This window comes from Ursus maritimus, unplaced genomic scaffold, assembly GCF_017311325.1.
Source record: "Ursus maritimus isolate PB19 unplaced genomic scaffold, ASM1731132v1 scaffold_19, whole genome shotgun sequence".
NCBI lineage: Eukaryota > Metazoa > Chordata > Mammalia > Carnivora > Ursidae > Ursus > Ursus maritimus.
The window spans coordinates 35,061,923-35,083,688 of record NW_024424341.1 but is presented as its reverse complement, the minus strand read 5'-3'; the positions used below and the strand labels follow the sequence as shown (position 1 = coordinate 35,083,688).

The 21,766-nt window shown below is 40.7% G+C and overlaps 1 protein-coding gene across 2 annotated transcripts in view; it reads right to left on the bottom strand.

The window, feature by feature from the left end:
- CDH13 (cadherin 13) overlaps nt 1-21,766 on the bottom strand; it is a 981,274-nt gene that overhangs the window by 754,975 nt on the left and 204,533 nt on the right. For both annotated transcript variants that reach the window (XM_008689753.2, XM_008689752.2), the window contains exon 2: nt 6,941-7,052. In XM_008689753.2, the coding sequence (XP_008687975.1) occupies nt 6,941-7,052 (112 nt within the window). The remainder of the gene's footprint in view (nt 1-6,940; nt 7,053-21,766) is intronic.

Sequence of the window (21,766 nt, the reverse complement as noted above, 5' to 3'; positions counted from 1 at the left end):
ATTTTTCAAGTTCCCTGTTTGATTTATAGTCAATTAAAAACACCCTCAAAAGCCATGACTCATGTATGTTAAGTACAAATATGATTAATGCAACACCACGCACTCCATGGATGGCCTGACCACTAGCAAGGTCATTGTCAAGGTGGCGGGACCAACCAGTGTCCTGGTGAAAGAAACCCATGGAGAAGGTGGCAAGCCAGGAGTCCAGGTCATGGACAATCTTGCACTAACTGTATCTATTCAAAACAAGGAAAAAGAGGTACTTTTTCTGTATTTTTTTAATATTACAGAGGAAGAATGAAACTTGGTTGTGAACAGAAAAAATATAATGCAACAGAAATTCTCTATCTCATCCAGGTTGATGAAAGTAGATAGGAAAATGAAGTGGCACATTTCCTTGATGTGTCACCATTGACATCAACAAAAACAATACACTAGACTGGAGAACACTGGATAAGAGCCAGGGGACTGGAATCCTGGGTTCAAATCCTGATGCTGCCAAATATGAGTGATATGACCTTCAGTAACTGTTTTGCCTAGCCCATCCTTAGTAACCTCACCTGTAAAATGGGCACATGAGAGTATTTTATCCCCTAAGGCCTGTTATGAGGTTCAAGGGGGCCCTCCACACTTAGAGAGTGCACAGTAAATGCCAGCTATGAAAGCCATGGATGTCACACTGGTCAACACTTGTGGTGAATTTACACATCCCAACATCTGTTCCCAAGGTATGCATACTTTTTACGTTTTCCAGAAGTGTTGTCTCTCTTCTTACTGTCAGCATGGGCATACAGCCCATCCTAAGGAAATCTCTTAAGACTTATCCCTGCCTCTCTAGAAAATGAACATACTGAAACTTCAGAAGAGTATGAGAAAAGTCAATAGCAAAAAAAGTAGTATCAGCTTAATGCATTTGATATGTAATTTCCCACTAAAATGAGGTAAAAAAGGACATTTGGCAAAACAAAATTTACTAAATTAAATAACTACCTTCTCTGCTGTAATTAGTCCTTATTCCTGTTTTGTTTTTTAGCGCCAAATAATCTTTTATTTTTTTAATTTTTATTTTTTTCCAAATGACCTTTTAAAAGAAAATTCTAGCCAAAGTAAATGGTAGTATTCTGCCTCTATCTCATCTCTTTGCTTGTTTTTTTTTTTCATGTCCAGGCTTGGAAAAATGTTAAAAAGTACAATCTCATCAATCCAAGATGATTAAAAAAAAAAATCTGGTCCACGAAGTTCAAATCCTAAAATCACTAATTTTTCCAGATTTTTAATGTCCATGATTTATCTTCTTTCAAGCCCAGATTAGATGGCCATTGTAAGGACATTGAACCTATCTAAGGTGAAGGATAACAGTAGTAACAAAAGCAACAGCAGCAACAATAGCAATACTGACAGTAATAATAATAGATCTTTCATTCATTCATAACTACGCTAAGCATTTTTCCATCAACAAGCATCAACTCTAAAAGTAAGGACTGCCATTATCCTCTTTAGATGAGATAATCCAAACTCAGAGGATTGGAATAACTTACTCATGGCCACACAGCTAATGTGACTGGTGAATAGCATATGAGCAGAAATTACATATGTCATTTTTGAGCTAAAGTGGTTAAACCTCTGGGGTGTCTTCCCCACACTTTTTCTTATCCCCAGCTCAGTGACATAGAATGACTTGAAGGCCCAAGATGGCAGGACCAAGTTGGAAGTAGCCTGAGTCCTCAAGTTCCTGCATAAAGAGCAGCCACTTGGAGTAGAACTACACAAGAGACCAGCCTGACCAGCATCCTCATGATGCGAATGAGAAAAAAAACTTTTATTCTGTTAGGTCACTGGGGTTGTTTGATACCAAGCCTATTCCAGCTAGTGCAAGTGTGTTATTAAAAGTGTAATTATATAGGTCGTACAAGTCAGGAAAAGACAGATGTTGGCTGTGGAGGATGCGGAGAAAGGGGAACACTCTTACACTCTTGGTGGGAATGCAAGCTGGTGCAGCTACTCTGGGAAACATATGGAGACTCCTCAAAGAGTTGAAAATAGAGCTACTCTATGACCTAGCCATCACCCTACTAGGTATTTATCCCAAAATACAAATGTAAGGGGCACCTGCACTCCAGTGTTTATAGCAACAATGTCCACAATAGCCAAACTATGGAAAGAGCCCCGATGTCCATCAGCGGATGAATGGGTAAAGAAGATGTGGTTCACATATACAGTGGAATACTACTCAGCCATCAAAAATGAAATCTTGTCATTTGCAACAACATGGATGGAGCTAGAGGGAATTATGCTAAGCAAAATAAGTCAATCAGAGAAAGACAATTATATGACCTCACTCATGTGGAATTTAAGAAACAAAACAGAGGATCGTAGGGGAAGGGAGGAAAAATAAAACAAGACAAAATCAGGGAGGGTGACAGGCCATAAGAGACTCTTAATCATAGGAAACAAACTGAGGGTTGCTGGAGGAGAGAGGGGTGGGGGGATGGGGCAACTGGGTGATGGACATTAAGGAGGGCACGTGATGTAACGAGCACTGGGTGTTATATAAGACTGATGAATCACTGAACTCTACCTCTGAAACTAATAATGCACTATATGTAATTAACTGAGTTTAAATTAAAAAAGTGTAATTATACAAGTTGTAGTTTAGGTGAACTCAGGTGCAGCAATTTCTCTCTGTGTATCTGTGTGTGTGTGCGTGGTCCACGAAGAGTAATCCAGGAAGGATGAACAGTAAGAGGTAGAAAAGTGCTGATCTAATAGTGTCTAGATGGCCAATGGGGTGTCCTTTCTGGACACTGGAAGTTGGAGATATCTCCCATTAATAGAAGCTGGAGGGTCATGAGTATGGTTCCCCTTAGCTAACTCGATCATAGATCTCTCCATAGGCTAGGAAGATGTGTTTGAGCTGATGCAGCCAGGACAGAATAGTCGGTTCTGAAGTTTTGCAAAACACAAGATAGTCAGGGCTTATCACCTGGTCCTTTTCACTTCAGCTCAGTGACTGGTCAGTTTTCCAGGCCACTTATTCTTCTGAAGCCTGGGTGTCAGGTGGGAGGGTGTTACCAGCATCACTATTCAAATCTCATGGAGCCAAGATGATGGGTACCAGAATCACATGATTTTCATGTTGCAGAAGAAGCAACAATAGTAATCCATTAAGAGGATTCTGGGTGTTGGAGACCTCTACGGACTCCCTACCACAAACCCCTCAAAGTCCTCCCTGAGTCCAAAGGCTTTGAATGGATGTCTCCTGAGTTTCTGCCTTCCAAGCTGTCTTCCCCTTTCTTCTTGCACTTCTTATAAAAAAAAAAATGGGAATAAGCACATCTTCCCAGCTCATTTTTCAAGACTGAGATGAAGGCAGGAAACTTTTGTCCAAGTTATCATGAGTTGGGGGCTTTGCATCACACTGTGAAAGACACAATGAAAGAGCTCCCCTGGTTACATTAGAAGAATAGTGGGATACCATGTTTTGATCCTAGAAGCTTGTTGAAAAATGGCCTTTTAAAGACGAAAGCAAGTCTAGTTAGTGGAAAGGAGAGTAGAATAAAGAGTTATTTGGATGTGAAGAAAATAAAAGGCTTTAGAACAACTGAAGGAAAGATGTGTTGGAGTGAACAGTGAATAAAATATTAGGGAAATAAAAGGAGTAGAGGTGACCATTAGTAACAGTTAAAGTAGAAAAAGATAAGTCATTGAGAATTGAGGATAAAGATGAAAAAGGATAAAAGGAAATATTACTGTCTGAACAAAGAGAGCAGGAAGCCGTGGACAGAATAAACATTTTCTATAGCCTGCTAAAAGCTGAACCCAAAATTGGTTGAATATAAGTCTGGGGTATGAGCAGATATACTGGGTCCATCAGGCAAAGAGACAACACTTTCAGACAATCTTACAGAATGGCGAAAAGTGTAGACATCCACTGATTGATTATGCGGTGTTTACACCTTCCGCAAGACAAAACTTCACAGTGATTGGAAACAAAAGCTCTTAAATTTTGCAAAGATAAAGCAAAACTGGAAAGTGCAAACACCATAAGTGGAGTCCAAGAGAGTTACTAGCCTGGTGTCTTTTAACCTCTTTTATTACCTAAAATATCAGCTTGTATGTATATGTCGCTAAAATAATCCTAACCATTTCTCGGATCTTGGCACGGTTCTTTTCCATTTTCATCCAGACATTAGCCTTGTATCAATATGGCCTTCATTCTCAGAGCACCCACCACTCAATGGTATTTTGGTTAATCACATTTTCAGAGATAGAAGGGTCTTGTGTTGAACCCTAGGGAAATGCATAAAAGAAATGGAGAAAGAGAGGGGAAGAACGAGAGGGAGGGAGAGAGTAGGGGGAATTTTCTTTACCTGGGGGGAAGGCTCATCAATACTCAATACTCCAGGCTTTTCCTTTCCATTGCTATTTCTTCTGGAAATTCAGATTTTCCCAAACAATATTCAATAGGCATTCTCAAGTCTATGGAAACTTTCTTCTTCATTTAGGCACAATTAACCTTCTTCACAGGGTCTAACTCATAACAACCCATGTTCGTTGCTTTGAGATGAACTCAAAAGCACCAGACCAGATGTACTCTTTATATTTTTTTACTTTAGTAATACATATGAACCTAGAGTTTCACTGAGAGGGGGGCTAGTCAGATTTTGCTGATCCAACAATTTACATACAAATTCATATCTAAAATTTTAAATATCCTCAATTCCCATATCACTGACTTTTCCTGAACGTGCTATCATTGATAATCAACCCAGTTGCATTTAGCATTTACTAGCTTACACAGAACCAACAACCATAACCCACTTAATTACTTAGGGGATTTAAAAAAAACACAGACACACACAAAACTGTGATATTGGAATGTACAGTATGGTCTAGTTTAAATTAAAAAGATCCCCCAAAGTATGATTGTTTCCAGCTTCTCAGCGGTGAATTAAAAGCTGTTTGGTGTCGTGAAGATTACAAAAGCAATCACATTTATGGGCCTGCTTTGCATACCAACTCTATTAATTTCCATACTCAGGGTGCCTTCACATTTCCACCCATGTTAATATAGATGCCATTTGGGATAATCGCTTGCAAAAAAAAAAAAAAAAGAAAGAAAGAAAGAAAAGAAAAAGAAAAGGGAGAGAGAGAGAGAGGAGAAGAAGAGAGGAGATGAGACAAACAGATGAGAGGGGAGAAGAGCCAGAAAAAATGGTTCTCTTAAACAAAGTTCCCTTTGAAATACATCAATGCTGATAAATAGAAGAATCAAAAGACAAATAAGGGTTCCTGATGGCCTGACCCAGGAGTCACACTCAGGGATCAAATTAACACGAAATCACACACTGGAATTCACTTATTGTGCCAGTCCTGCATCTTGTCATTGCAGACTCTAATTGCCGAAATGATTTCATTGGTGTAATTGCATCAAGATGTTCATAGACTTCACCTTGGTTAGTTCCCTTGATGCTCAGCACTGCATCTTCATTACTGTGTTCCTTTCAACTCTTCAAATGTGTTCCAGCCTCACAGAACAATCTAATCAAGCAGGCTGGTTTTATTTTATTTTGTTTTGTTTTGTCTTGTTTTCCTTTTCTCTATTTTTTTTATTTTATTTTTTATAGATTTTATTTATTTATTTGACAGAGACAGCCAGCGAGAGAGGGAACACAAGCAGGGGGAGTGGGAGAGGAAGAAGCAGGCTCCCAGCGGAGGAGCCTGATGTGGGGCTCGATCCCAGAACGCCGGGATCACGCCCTGAGCTGAAGGCAGATGCTTAATGACTGCGCCACCCAGGCGCCCCTTGTTCTCCTTTTCTTTAAACACACCAGCCATAGAACACAGGAACGAAGGAGTGCGGTTAGCGTGGAAGGCAAGCCTGAGACCATAGGGGCAAATGCACAATTATCTTCCCTAAAGGGACCTGGGAGCATCTGACCAAATTAAACCACTGTTTTCATATTCTGCATTCCCAAATGTTAAAGAATGGTGCTCAAGAGCTTACAATTAAATGGTTAATTGTCTACCATCAATTTTAGATTCTCTTGTGCTAAAACTATGCTTGCTACGCATTTAGCAAAGCACTCCATGCCCTCGTAAAGATAAAACAATACGATACTGGCATTAAAAATAGGAAGAGGTTATGGGGTGCCTGGGTGGCTCAGTCGTTAAGCGTCTGCCTTCGGCTCAGGTCATGATCCCAGGGTCCTGGGATCGAGTTCCGCGTTGGGGTCCCTGCTCAGCGGGAAGCCTGCTTCTCCCTCTCCCACTCCTCCTGCTTGTGTTCCCTCTCTCGCTGCCTCTCTCTTTGTCAAATAAATAAATAAAATCTTTATTTAAAAAAGATAGGAAGAGGTTATAACCACAGTTCTGAGGGGAGCATATTTTAATTGGAATTTGGGGGGATTTGAGTTTACTCCACAAAATAGCCAGTAGAGGTTTTGAATCTTTCTGAAGAACCTCTTATTAGCCTTCGGAATAGGAGTTTTGAATTCCTATTACTAAACTTTTCCAGAAACCAACATCCCGCTGTCACCATTCTTTCGATCTAACACTATGCACAAGAGATCCCGGTAAAACAGCAATCCTTGGGAAGGCAATGGTTTTGCTCTCAGGGACCTACCCAGGGGAAATGGATTTAATTTCCTTTGCACAGAGTAGCACTCACGTTGGAGGCTGGTGGTCTCCTTTTCTGGGAGCAGTGAGGAAATGCTCACCAATGTGATAAAATCACAAAGAGATACACAACCACTTTATTCACCTCTCAGCTGACAAGGCTCTAATTCAAGAGCTTCCACCTGGGGTTAAGCAACAATATAAGAAAAATGATCAGAAAACACTTAGCTGAGGGAATACCACATCCTGAGACACATTCTTAGACACTGGTGAATTCAAATACAAGAACAGGCCCAAAGAATCATCAAGTGACATTGCTTACAGTTTAGAATCGCCTGGTCCTCGATGAACTGAGCTGGCTGATTGATATGGAACACTTTCTGCTGAAATCCAGGCGTGCAGTCCAAATCTTCTGCAGATGTTAGCAGCAGCACCTGAGAAAACCAAAGCCATCAATATTTTAACAGCGGCTTATGTGTTTGCCCTACTAACTTCTACCAAATCTGTGACTTTTAGAAATGAGCTGAGGTTTTAATTTCATTTCCCAAATGAAGAGGTAAGTTGATACTTCTCCTGTGGCTGCCAACAATTCGCTTTGGCAATGAGATTTGGAAAACACGCAAATGGGAACAGCTGCTGCAGTTTCCATCAAGTTGCTGTTAAAGAAATAACTTTGTCAGATTTTTACACCTGCTAAGAATCTCACCATGGTTTCTATGTGTGAAATTTCATTACAAAAACAGTCAATTTCATATGATGCCTGAGCTAAAACCAACTTCACTGTCATAGATGCAAAGGAGCAGTGCCATCTATAATGAGGAGGAAAGCAGAATATTCCACTGGAAATTATTTCCCAAAGGAATTCAGGGCCCACTAGACCGTCACAATCTAATATGGTGGCCATGAGCCACGCTCAGCTACCAAGTGTGTGAAATGTAGCTAGGCTGAAATTGTCAGTATAAAATATACCTTGGATTTTGAAGACTGAGTACCAAAAAGAAAAATAATGTAAAATATCTAATTTAATAATTTGTATATGGATTGCATGTTGAAACAATAATATTTTATAGACTGGACTAAATAGATATGTTGTTAAAGTCAATTTCAGCACTTTCTTTTTACTTTTGTAAGTTTGGCTACTAGAAAAATCTAAAATTTACAATTGCTTCCAAAAGCTCAGCTTTGTCTTTGCAAATTCTTGGGGTGCTTTATTTCGGAGTAAAAAATTTAGGCTCTATGTTTTGAAATATAAAAGTATGTGACACACTCTTGGACAAGGGATAATTTAGGAAGGTAAGAAATTAGTCTTGGGTTTAGAAGGCAAAGACTACAAGCCCTGTGAAGACAGGAGTTACCTCTTTTTCCCCAACTTTGATACCAAGCACCTACCGTATATGCTGGCACAGAGAAATGCTCCATGATACTTCAACATAAAACTGCTAGCATTTTTCAACCTTTACTATATGGCGAGCACTATGCTAAGTTTGTTATATGCATCATCTTTAATCTCTACCGCAGCCTATGCTGTATTTAATATTTTATAGGATACATTTTACAGACAAGGGGCCTCACTTTCTAGAGAAGCTAACACATTTGCCCAAGATCATGCAGTTAAGGATGGGTGGGGCCAGGATCTGAATCCAGGCTTAAGCATCCTCTGATTGGATCACTGTCAGAGCTCCTCCCCAACCCCTTAGGCTTTCCATGTCACGGGGCAGGATTTTACATTTTTTTTGCCTGAGTTGTTGCTCTGAAACCTGGGGAAGGCGTTTTAACAGAGCACAGTGGCAGCAGAGAGTGTTTGGAAATTCCTATTCTCAGTAGCCAACCCTTGACCGTAACTGATGAGAATCAGTGCACAAACACCCCAGCTCTCTCACCCCTCAGCAGAGATATCTTGCAGGCAAGTGTTCTGTCTCCCTCTTTCCACATGCATTTCAACCCCAGCTACCCACAGTGGCATCTGGCTTGATAACTCACCTGCCATTCACTGTCTTTTCTTCCCTGGCTTATTTCCTCATCTCCTGTGGGTATTTTGTGACATCACCCTCCAAATAAAACTACTTACACTCAAATCCTTGACTTAGTGCCTGCTTCTTGGGAAACCAAATTTTGATATTAGGATGCAAACTTTTAACCACTGTACACAAGCTGTTGAAGAAAACTCATTATTATCCCCACCAACAAATTCAAAAGAATGCACGAAAGGTTGAAAGCCGTGGAACCAGGGCTTCTCTTTAAATACCAGCCCACTGAAATGCACTGAACCCCAAGGAATGAGAGCGAGAATTAATCTTTGGAGGTTCATGGTATGGTTGGACTGAGGAACATCAGAGAAATTGAAGTGGGTGAGTCATCACCCTGACCGACATCATCTTTCTAAAATCAAAGGGGTTAGGATACTATAGTTCCATATCGGAGCAGTTCTGCTTGTGAAACTTTCCCTTGCCTCCAGAGCAGGCTCTGGTTAGATTGCTTCCAAGGCAATCATAACGCTGACATCCCAAGTGACACACACACAGAATGCAGATTTGGGACTCAGAATAATTTGCAGGCAATTCTGCAAGCAGAAAATCTATAACTGGCCAACGCTAATTCGGTTAAACAGCAAGTGGTCAAAGGCGGCCTCCAGGCACCCTGTGCCTACAATTATACTTTAACCTTCTAATCAGCTAATTCTGCCCTCAACCCCAGACCAGTAAACCAGTCATCCCCTAGGAACTAAGGAGATGCCATTTCTCTAGTGATCCTGAGCATAAGAATCCAGAACTGGTTGAGAAGGTGGTTGAGTGGAGCCCCTGTTCTTGTCTCTCTGCAGCCCCATCCCTGTCCTGATTTCTCAGCAGTCTCTATTCAGGATTCCTCTGGAGTCATAGAGGAAAAATAAAATCTTTTCCGACACCTGGCCATCCAGGAGGGTGAGAGTGGTGAGAGGACTCCCAGAGGCTCAGCTTTTATTTGTAAATTCTTGGGTCCCTCCACCCACCAAACTTAGAAGAGAAAAGCACGCAGCACTCTCCTGGGCAACGTGTGACTTAACAAAGTAAGAACTAGTCCCTCTTCCCTGCATTCATTCATTCACTTATTCCCCCAAACTTACTAATCTCCTGGGATTCAGCAAGCACTTTGCTAGGTGCTGTTCTGGAGCTTATACAGAAGCATAATAAGGCAGAAATTAGAAGCATAAACTCCAGAGGTTCAAATCTTAGCTCTGTCCTTTACTGACTGATAGTAATGGAAATATGGAGAATAAAATGTGTATTGAGAGTAGCTATATGGATTCAGCGGATGTTGCATCTAAAGCAACCACAATAGGGGTGCCTGGGTGGCTCAGTCAGTTAGGTGTCCAAGCCTCCCTGCTAGCTCACTCGAGTGCTCTGTCTTTCTCAAAAAAATTTTAAAAATTAAAAAAACAAAAAACAAAAAACACGAAACAACTAGAATAGCGTCCCACAGGGTAAGTGGTCAGCAAGTGTTAACTGTTAACGTGGACTAGAAAAGGTGACAGGCATTAACAAATCATAATTTAATTAATTAACTAGAATTTTCACTCGAGAGGAAATTATAGGTGTCTTTGAGAGCATGTAAAAGCCAGGGACAGGGCGTTTAACTTCATCTAGGGGGATCAGGGAAAGCAAACCCACAGAAGGGACATTTCCGCTTTGATCTCAAAGAGGGTCAGAATTAGCTGGATAAATGGAAAGGAACATAGTCTTGTCTTTTTTGCCAACACACTCTATGCTGTCACGTAACATCCTTTGTGTCTGTGTGGGTTTCATGTAACACATCTCTGAAAGTAGAAAATTGCATTTAAAAAAGAATCCAGACTAATTCAGGGCTTCCCAAAAGCTGAATGTGTGACTGGGTAATAGTGGTAGAATATACTACTTAGTGCTATTGCCCCTGGACTTTTTAGCAGGATTTCAGTAGTATCTGTACATGAAGATCATGGATACCCACTCTCCAATTTCAATCATATTGAGTTTGGTGGAAGAATATGAAGAAGCCGTCCTCATTGGTTTAAAAGCGAGTATTTGGACATTACTTCAAAACTAGGTTAAGCCCCTTCTCCAACATCATCAGATGTCACGATTATAAACATGCCACCTGGCCATACTTTTCTCCAAACCCTCTTTCACATTTCCAGAATATATGCTATGAACAACATTCTGGATTTATCTTTAATGCCTTAGAAAGAATGGCCTTCCTATATGGCTTTTTTGTTCATTTATGCATTTGCTTGCACCTCATAAACAACAGGCAACCAATACACCTTTGAAAGCTCAGCAGTGATCAAATTTTATGATCACCGAAGGATTTCTATTATTTGAAAATTACAATCAGCCTGCTTATGAAAGCAGATTCATGTACAGATAAACTATAAGCACAGGACACAATCACATTGGTTCTGTATGAATCCCAGTTTATTAGGTGCCATTTGCCAGCTGTGACCTTGGGTAAGTAACCTAAGTAAACTTCTGTGTCTCAGTTTCCTCAGATGGAAGTTGGAACAATAAGAGTGTCTTAAAGTTAGCATGAGGATTAAATGAGTTAATTGTTGGTAAGAGCCTTATGTCGTACCAGTCACACAGTAGTTGCTCAATAAATGTTTGCTATTATTATTACCATTGTTTCTATATATTATGTTTAAACCTATAGACACGATTCACTGATATTATATTCCCCAGGGTAGACATTGACAAATATCATCCAAATATTACTTTTTTTGCTACTTTAACATTGGTCAGTGTATAGACTGTGCTCAGAAATATTCAAAGGGAAACAGCAGGGGCCTGAGTCAGGTAGAATGTGCAAAGTGGGGGTTATATCTTGGGGTCAGGTGCACAATGGAAAACATCAGTGCCTGTTGTGAGCTGAGTTGTGTTGCTTTTGCAGGACACAAGCATCCTTTAACATGGTAGCTCAGCGCTCCATCCTCTATGTAAGAGCCACTACCCTAAACGTACACACCGATAGCAAAGCCTTACGTCACACTCTTTATACCTGCTTCCTTTTTTAGCTTCCATTTCCTTGCTGCTGTCCAGAGCTTTCTTTTTTTAAAAAAAAGAAAGGGTTTATGTTTATCCTGACAGGTAGTGATTCACGAACATAGCCAACTTTGGAATTTGCTTCCAGAAAAATGTTTTTTTTCTGTCCCAGACTGCAGATTGCCAACTGGCAGCATATGGGATGGATGTGGCCAGCAGATTTGGTTAGTTTAGCCATAGCAGTCTATCATAAAAGTTAAATTATCATGTTATAAAGAGTACACCTCTCTTGGCTGTCCTTGTCTGCACCATTCCCTGTATTATTGCTCCTACTCACTTGACTCAGTTACACACTTGTCTGGCCCCCAAGGCATCTGAATTTGCAATCCCCACTTTAGACTTTGGAAATAGGCTTTTCAAGCAAAGAACTCTCCTTGTTACAAGTCTCTAATTACTTGTCATAATAGTATCCATAATGGTGTACTCCTGGCTCTGTTGCAGTGATTTTGGCCACGTGACTAAGCTCTGGCCAACAGAAGGAGAGTAAAAGGATTTTCACCACTTCTCGACCTGGCCCCTGAAATGTCCTCTCTTCCCCATCAATGAAAACAGAAAGGAAGGACTTCCAAGATGGCGGAGTCATCCAATAAAGAGCTCAGAAATCAGTCCCTGATCAGAAGACAAGTACTTAGGAGAACTACCCAGCAAGGAAACTGCACATGCAGTGTGCAAACCCTTAAGATTTGGGGTTGTGTGTGTAAGCCAGCAGCTCACCTGGCTGACTATACACTAAATTTGGAAGGGACAAGCACACAGAGGGGCTTCTATACCATGGCATCACAAATACGCCCCAGAGGTCAGAAAGAAATATCAGGACTGAAGAAAAGCTTAACACAACTGTATTCGAAGTAGCCATAGCTAAAAAAGAGAAACTTCCTGCCATAAATAATTATCTCAGTGGGCAGTGAACAACCTCAGATCTCAACCTCTCTTAAGCCAGCTTCAAAATGGTATTTTCCAAGTGAACTCACTATTGTCTCCTGGCCCCTCGTTGTTTTCCTCTCACTGACTCACTGCTTTTTGCTATTAGCGTGGATGGACAGTTACTTTATCCTTGCCACAAAACACCTCTGGTTTACTCTTGTCAAAGTCGGCCTACTGGAATCAGTTTGGAGGAGCTTAGATTGGCAGGGAAGAAAGGCTACCAGCTCTGACTTGCAGGATATAAAAATGTTACAGCAATGAATTTTGATTGATTCTTTATCCTGCCAGAGTCCTCGAAGGGTTTATAAAGGCACCCTGCCTACAGGGAAAGCATGGAAAAAAGAGGTACTTTAAAGACACACATGGGCACTCCCATGTACACACACAAACATACATGCACACATACAGGGGCACATGTGGATACCCTCATGAGAGTGTTAACCACACTACCCTCAAATCTGACCTCCTGATCTTCCTGGGGTTTTACAGCCCCAGAAACACAGAACACCTGCCACTTTCTTGGCCATTAATGTAACTGACACTTAGAACTGATTCTGTGCTTCTTCTCTTTTTTCTTAGCAACTGTCCTTTCAAGTGGTGGGGCATTTTGATCTGCTGTCATAACAAAATAGTTGAGTTTATTTTTTTGCATTAATTCCCTTAGTCAGGGTTTAAAATTTCTATTATCTGCCAGGCCTTTGAATAGATGTTGGAGATAGAGAAATGGACAAAGCCCTTGATGAACTTATTATCTAGAAGGAAAGGCAGACTCAGGGGCAAATAATATTATATTATATTATATTATAGTATAGTATAGTATAGTATAGTATAGTATATTTTCTATATATTGGGAATTAGGAAGTAGCTCAAAACAAAGAATCTTGAACTAGATTACCTGGGTTCAAATCCTAATTTTACCCCTTAGTTGCTGTGTGACCCTGGGCACGGTACTTAACTTCTCTGTGCCTTAGTTTTCTCATTTGTACAATATAGCCAGTAAGGTTATCTACCCTCATTGGTTTGTGAAGGCCAATGAGTTAACATAAAGCAAAAGGTTTAGGACAGGAACTGGCTCATAATAGGTGCTACATGCTACCAATTGTTGTTATTATTTATATTAGTATGGCGGATTATGTAAAAAGTGTTACGGAAATACAAAAGAAAGAACAACACACTCTTTGAATGAGAATAGGGATCATGTCATAGATAAGGCCATATTGGAGAGCTGGTTGACATTTTTCAAGTAGCAAAGTATAATAAAGAGCGTTCCATGCAGAGGTTTGGTAAGTGCAAACACCATCACAGCATGCCAGCTAAAGAAACAGGAAGCAATTTGGCAGGGATAACAAGCTCTGGGTTGTTTTCAAGATTATTTGAAAGTGTTTTGTCTTAAAGTAGGATTGAGTTGACCAGGCATGTCCTCCTTTAGTCTGGATAAAAGAGAGCCAAAAATAATTCACTCAATGAAATCACAATTTCTGTCTAAATGGAATTAACTCTTTACTATTAAGATTCCAGGATAACTCAACTAGACTCAATTGGTAAATTCTAAAAGAAAAATAGTTTTGTAAAAATTTTAATTAAAGCAATTAGGAAGACTTGGTTCGCTGGCCCTTAGTAGAAACTAGAGGCTGTACCTGCCCTAGAGTTGGTGGTATTTATAACTATTTATGAAATCTTAGTAATTAAATTAGGGGGTTTCAAATGCCAGATTAGACCTGCTTCCCTTAAATCAAATAAAGAAGGGAGTCCCTATATGAAATACTCATGGGTGAGACGAACTGTGTGCCAGGCACTAGAAGAGTTGTCTGATCTGGACATAAAACCCTAACCCCATGGAGACAACAGGTAGGAAACTAACTAGATGAAGAGATCTGGGGGCTGAGGATTCAGTCCAACAGAAGACAATGCCCCAGTCCATCAGCTCAGCCAGCCTCCCATCTCAGCCACTGCTACTGTGGACAGTTTCCTAAGAGCTCAGCCTTGTTCCGTAGAGTGTTCTCAGTCTCTTCACATTCTGCTGTGGAGCTCGCTCCTATGCTACAGGAGCCTGGTTAATGTGAGGTTGAGCAGAGCTGGGAAAGGTGGAGGAGCTAATGCTCCAGGGACAGCACTCAGTGGTGCCCTCAACACTGGGAAATGGCAGCCGGTTACATGTCCTAATTGCCTTCCTCCAGATGCACTCCTCTGAGAGACATCCCATGTGCCTTTCAGAGGTCTTGGTGGCTTAGCCCTTGCTGTCCACAGCAGTGACCTCAGTGACTTCATTACATTCTCTCTCTCTCTCCTCCCCTGCCTCACTTTCTTGCCCCTCATTCCTGCTTCCTGGGTCATCTCCCAAAGAAAATAACCTGTACCTAGCCCTTTGTCTCCAGCTCTGATTCAGGGGAATCCGAAATAAGATATGTTCCATGTATTACTTTCATATCACTGCTGTATCAAATTACCTCAATCTTAGTGGTTTGAAAAATATTTTATTCCGTACAGTTCTGGGTATCAGAAGTCTAAAGTGGGCCAACAGGGCTGTGTTCCTTCAGCAGCGTCAAAGGACAATCTGTTTCCTTTTGCTCTCTAGCTCTCATAGGCTAAGTGTATCCTTTAGTGCATGGCATCCTTCCTCCATCTTCAAAGCCAGCAGCATAGCTTCTCTTTCTCTCTCTCTCTGTCTCTTTCTTCCATCATCATATGGTCTTCTGTTTCTGACTCTTCCTGCATCCTTTTTGTAAGAATCATTGTAATTATATCAGGCCCACCTGGGTAATCCAGGTAATAGTCACATGTTCTGGAAGTTAGGATGTGGACATTTTCAGGGAACTATTATTAAGTCTACTATAAACCATGACTAACTTCTATAAGGGAAGGGGAAAGTAATATAAATACAGTTTTAGTCCAAAATGTCCAGGAAGTATAGAAACAACATAAGTATCCATCCATGGATGAATGGATAAAGATTAAGTAAGATATATACTGTATACATTCCATATATACTATGTTCCATATATCATATCATATATTGCATATTATGGAATATTCATATATATATATATAACCTACATAGGAATAGAATATTATTTAGCCATGAGAAAGAAGGAAATCCTGCCATTGGTGACAACATGGATAGGCCTTGAGGGCATTATGCTAAGTGAAATAAGCCAAACAGAGAAAGACAAATACTACATAATATCACTTATACGTGGAATCTAAAAAAAAAAAAAAAAAGAAAAGAAAATCAAATTCATAGAAACAGAGAGTAGGAAAGAGGTTACCAGGCGCACAGAGGTAGGGGTGACAGGGATAGGTTGGTAAGAGGGTACAAATTTTCAGCTATAAGATGAATAAAATCTGAAGATGTTAGGTAAAACATAATGACTATGGTTGGTAGTGTGTGGTATGGTTGATGCTTACGGGAGGGTGGAAATCAGATGTTCTCACCAAAAAAAATAAAAACTTAAAAAAGGAAGGGATAGACACGTGAGGTGGTGGAGGTGTTAACTAACTAGATAACTAGATGGGGGAGGGCAATCCTCTCACAAGGTAACATATATGTGTGCTGGTTCCCAAGATGTACATTTCAAATATATTAAAATTTTGTCAATTATACCTCAGTAAATCTGAAATTTAAACAAACAAACAAAACTCTCAAAATGTCCACGGAGTCATCCCATAATCACCCCCATTCCTGACAATATTTACTTGTGAAATTAGGAAAATCTAAAGGAAGACCCCACTGAGGGTCGATAGTCACATATCCAGGCCTGATGTGTCAATTTAACAACTAGACTATGACCTTTTCTTGCCTAGAAATAATTATCAGATCCTGCCTGGCCTTGCTGTGAAGTGGAACATTTTATTCTAACTGTGCAACTCTCAACACTTTCTTCTCTGCCAGACATTAGACAAGATGTCAGATTTGTCATCACACCGGAAGGTTTTTATTAATTATCTTTCAGAGGCAAAGTCCTTTTTGTAATTTATTTTTTCACACCAGGAAAATTCTTCTATTGAACTAAATGTCTATCTTGTTAAATTGTTTTTTCTGCTAAAGGTTCGCTTTCAAAAGTTCCAGAAGAAAAGAAATAAACCCAGCAAAATTTGGTGTTGAAGTCAAGGAATTGATTATGTTAAGCAGAATGCCGCATAACCTCTCTCGGGATAGAGTGTAATGTGCATCTTTTCTTTAAAATCTAACTGCCTAGGGGCGCCTGGGTGACGCAGTTGGTTAAAGTGTCCGACTCTTGGTTTCGGCTCATGTCATGATCTCAGGGTGGTGAGACTGACCCGCACGTTGGGCTCTACACTCGGTGCAGTCTTTTTAAGATTCTCTCCCCTGGCCCCTCCCTACTGAGCTTGCACACTCTCTCTCTCTAAAAATAAATAAATAGATCTTTAAAATCTAACTGCCTAATGTGTAGTTAAGATAAAAATGTGTCCAAACTCTTGGTTGCCTGAATCAGAAGCAATTGCAATGGCTTCTCTATTTGTCAATTAATCATATTCTTAAGGATTCAACCATTGATGTAAGTAACATTTATTGAGGGCCTACTACCTGTCAGTGCCAAGAGATACAAAAATGAGTAAGACACGGCTACTACCCCTTAGGAACACAAAGCACAACAGGAAAGAGCAGTATGTAAACACATACTTTAAAAACACAATTAAAAGTATAGGAATGCAGTACGTAACCCTGTAGAAATAGTAAAAAGGAGAACACAGTTGGCTCAATGCTAGGGCACCAGGAGAAAGATCCCTAGAGAAACCACTGTCTTAGACACATCAATTTAGTAGATTTTGCTTGTATACCCTTATATTTTATTTTCTTTCTTTATTATTTTTTTATAATTTTTTATATTATATTAGTCACCATACAGTACATCCCTAGTTTTTGATGTAATGTTCTATGATTCATTACTTGCGTATAACACCCAGTGCACCATGTAATACGTGCCCTCCTTAATACCCATCACCAGCCTATCCCAATCCCCCACCCCCCTCCCCTCTGAATCCCTCAGTTTGTTTCCCAGAGTCCACAGTCTCTCATGGTTCATTCCCCCTTCTGTTTACCCCCCCTTCCTTCTTCCCTTTCTTCTCCTACTGATCTTCCTACTTCCTATGTTCCATAAATGAGTGAAACCATATGATAATTGTCTTTCTCTGCTTGACTTATTTCGCTTAGCATTATCTCCTCCAGTCCCGTCCATGTTGCTGCAAATGTTGTGAAATCATTCTTTTTGATGGCTGAGTAATATTCCATTGTATATATGGACCACATCTTCTTAATTCAGTCATCTGTTGAAGGGCATCTCAGCTCCTTCCACAATTCAGCTATTGTGGACAATGCTGCTATGAACATTGGGGTGTTATGGCCCTTCTCTTCACTACGTCTGTATCTTTGGGGTAAATACCCAGTAGAGCAATTGCTGGATCATAGGGTAGCTCCATTTTTAACTTTTTAAGGGACCTCCACACTGTTTTCCAAACTGGCTGTACCAACTTGCATTCCCACCAACAGTGTAAGAGGGATCCCCTTTCTCCACATCCTCTCCAACATTTGTTGTTTCCTGCCTTGTCAATTTTTGCCATTCTAACTGGCGTAAGGTGGTATCTCAATGTGGTTTTGAAAACCCATGGAATCAGCCTGAGACGCAGGAAGATACATCTGGATCTCTATCCTTATATTTTAAACAAAAGAAGATGCACAGTGAGAAGGACTATGAATGATCGATCCCTGAACTGCCTCTTCATGCTGCTACCAGTTATTACTCAGAAGGACTCAGATGTCTCAAGACTGAGCTACCCTGCTATTGAAAAAATATTCCTAAAGTATTCGATAACCACTTTGTTTTTAAAAGGCAAAACTTCTTGAGGAGATAGAAACTAGAAAATAATTTAATATACAACTTTTCTTCTGCTTCATATTTCTATAGTAGTAAGCAAGATAGTAATATAATGTCTAAGTGGAACATGAGGTGGCCTCAGGTTTCAAGGAAGAAATACATGGAGGCCTTCCAGCAGTGAGGAATACCCAGGGGAGTTCTCATAAGTGTTTAACAATTGGCTCTCCAATAAAGAAATGCCTTGATTTATAATCTTTGCTAATTTCCATGGTGCAGATACTTCCATCATGGCCAATTCTGAGTTACCAATGTGGTCACTGCATACAGAATTGGGAAGAGATATGCACAATTGGCTCCCATGAGCTAAGCAGCTCCAACATAGATCTAGTATGCCGGTTCCTAATTCTGGGTAGTGGGCTAAGAACTTGCTAGGATTCTTGCAGGGTCTTTATGACTATGAACCACCAGGACACCAAGGAGAGCTTCCTTCTTTCCCATGATGACACTTCGTAATCAAGGATGGGGTTACACTACATATGAGTTAAAACAGCCTGGAAAATCCTTACTAATGGAGCAAAACGGCCCACCATAATTCGGTTTTTTAGTAAGAGAAAATGCAATGAATCCTTGATTCATGACCGTGTGTTATTTAAATATTGCTTTTGATGTTTTATCCAGAATCCTAGCTCGAATGATCGGAGATAATCCTGCCTTCTGACATAATTAGGGAGCTGCTGCTTTGCTAAGCTGGAGGATAATCAATTTGACCTTGAAAGTTTGTCTATAGTACTACTAATGTTCGGAACACAGATGTGGCAGCCACACGAGAGCCTCCCTCGATAGTCAAACATCAGCTACAGACTTTGTTACAAGGACAAACAGGCTCTACCAGAGAGGGTGCAGACTCTGATGGCCAGCAGATCCCATAAGGCCACTGTATCTGTGAGATGGCCTTTAGTTTATGGATTAATTGCTAACATTTAAATATCAAGGATTTTCACTAAGTACTTGGGTTTGAAGCAGTGCTGGCATTAGAGTCAAACATTCTCCTGATGGGCAGAACCTCATCTCCAGATGACCACAGTCCATGCCGCTCCCTCCGTGTCCCCCAGCAGCAAGTACCATTTGCCTTTTATTATCTCAGTTGTGCTGTCAGTTTCCTAAATTAATCTTAAAAGTGATGTTTGGTTTGCATTCCTGTCTTTACATGGATTTTTCTGATACCAAGACCTCTTCACTCTTTTACATTACCTTCCGGGCCTTTCCCAGCACCTGAGCTTCCATTCTTCATTTACTAATATTCCTAGGAAAAGAGTCTCCCTTGAATGGGTTGCAGAGAAATTATCTTTTACAGTGAAACCACCACCACCATAAAAAAAAGTCTACAGTATTCTCCTCTTGAAACTACTTTCATATTTACTGTCTTCTGGATTCTGGGGAGCTGAATCAGCCTGCTCCGTTACTCAAGTTCATATATTTTTTTTTTTTCAGAGCATCAGGCCCTTCCTCTTAGCTCATTTGCTCAAAGGCACAAACTTTTTACGATGATAAAAATGGCTTATTGCCGGTCTCCAAAGATGGAGGACGCCCCCTCCCTCGGCTTCACTGCAGTGTCAAATGAACACCCTTCTCTCTAATCTCTACAACAGGTAGGAAGCCTCTTCAACTCGCTCCTCACTAAAAACAAACAAGAAAGGTATATGTAGATAGAAAAATATGAACTCATGAACGCCTCCCTTTATCATCACTGCATTATACTTAGGTGTGGATAAGCCAGTCTGTGTTCTCCATCAAGCAAACATTTGTCAGGTTTTGAGCTGAGAAGAAAGAAAACAGCTAAGCCAAAATAGTTTGAGGACATTATATTTTTTTCCCTCATGTCTATTTGAGTCCACAAGTTCAATTACCTGAAATTTCATGAATCAGTCCTTGGGATATTTTCATCTCAAACTGGATTAATGTAATAGTGAAAGTTTCTGCTAATCCTACTGCTCTTTCAAAGTAAGTTTGATTCTTCTTAGGAAAAAAAAAAAATGTATTATCTCCCCCATAGTAAAATTTACAGAAGAGATCTTCTTCAAAAATTATGCAGTACAAAGTACGGTCATGTGAAAGGCTTCCGCACTAGGCTGGGAGGCTAAACTATAGTCTCCCTAGGTAGATGTCAGCTGCAGACTTTGCTCTCAGGGCAAATAAGCTCAAGAAGAGAGGGGCACGTTGTGAGGACTATAAGCCCCATTGAGCCCCTGTATCTGTTACATGGCCAGCAAGGTAAGCCTCCAAGTGGGAGGTTCTGGGGTTGGGACCAAAGCCATGGAAAAGAGACTGGGGAGGAGGGAGAGCCGGGTCCCTGTTCAGGTAACCAATCATCCCAGGGTTTCTGGAACTATCTGGGTTTAGCACTGAAAATCCCATATCCCAGGAAACCCAGTCCCAGGTACCCTAGCCCCAGCAGGAAATTGAGCCATTGAAGGAGAAAGGGATATTGGAACTAGCAATGTATGGGCAAGGTTGAAGAGAAGGGGCACAGGCATAGGAGAGCACCCTGGTAAGAGGGGCACCTTTATTTCACCCAAGCCTCAAGGTCCAGGAGGGAAGATGGTTTCCAGACACAATGTTCGCTGAGAGGAGCTGTGACCCCCGGTGGACAAACAGAGCAGCCTGTGGAAACCTACTCTCCTTCCATCTGAGCTCTGTCCTAGTCCACCACTGGCTCAACCCTTCATTGGTAAATCATAGCCCACAGGCCCAGTCCAGCCTACTGCCTGCTTTTGTAAATAAGGTTTTATTAGAACGTAGCCATGCTCACTGATTTACCTATTGTCTTTGCTTTCACACTACGGTAGCAGGGTTGAGTGTTTTGTAACAGAGACCTTATGCCATGCAAAGCCTAAAATATGTATTATCTGGTCCTTTCGGAAAAATTTTGCAGACCCCTGGGCCAGAGGGCAAGATGGAAAAGGATAGGGAGCGGACCAGGAAGGGCCAACAAAGCTGCTCCGCCAATCCTTGCCTGTGATGCCAGTCACAAATACCGAGAACTACTGGAGAATCTAGGCCAACATGTTGAAAACAGACGTCCGTGATTGCCGTGAGTATAAACAAACCCATGAGCTTCTTAAGCAGCCTTCCGTGAACTAGCCCTTTTTGAATTAGGCTCCTGCCAAGAAGGTGCAATTGTGGAAAGATGGGATTTAAAAAGCCCAGCGGCACTGAGCCTCTTCATGATATTTTTTGGGTCAATTTTCTGTAAGTTCAATATTTACCAAAAAAAAAAATTTTTTTTTAACTTCCAAAGAAAATACTTTAACAAATGAGAAGGATGTGGAGGTTTTGCTCTTT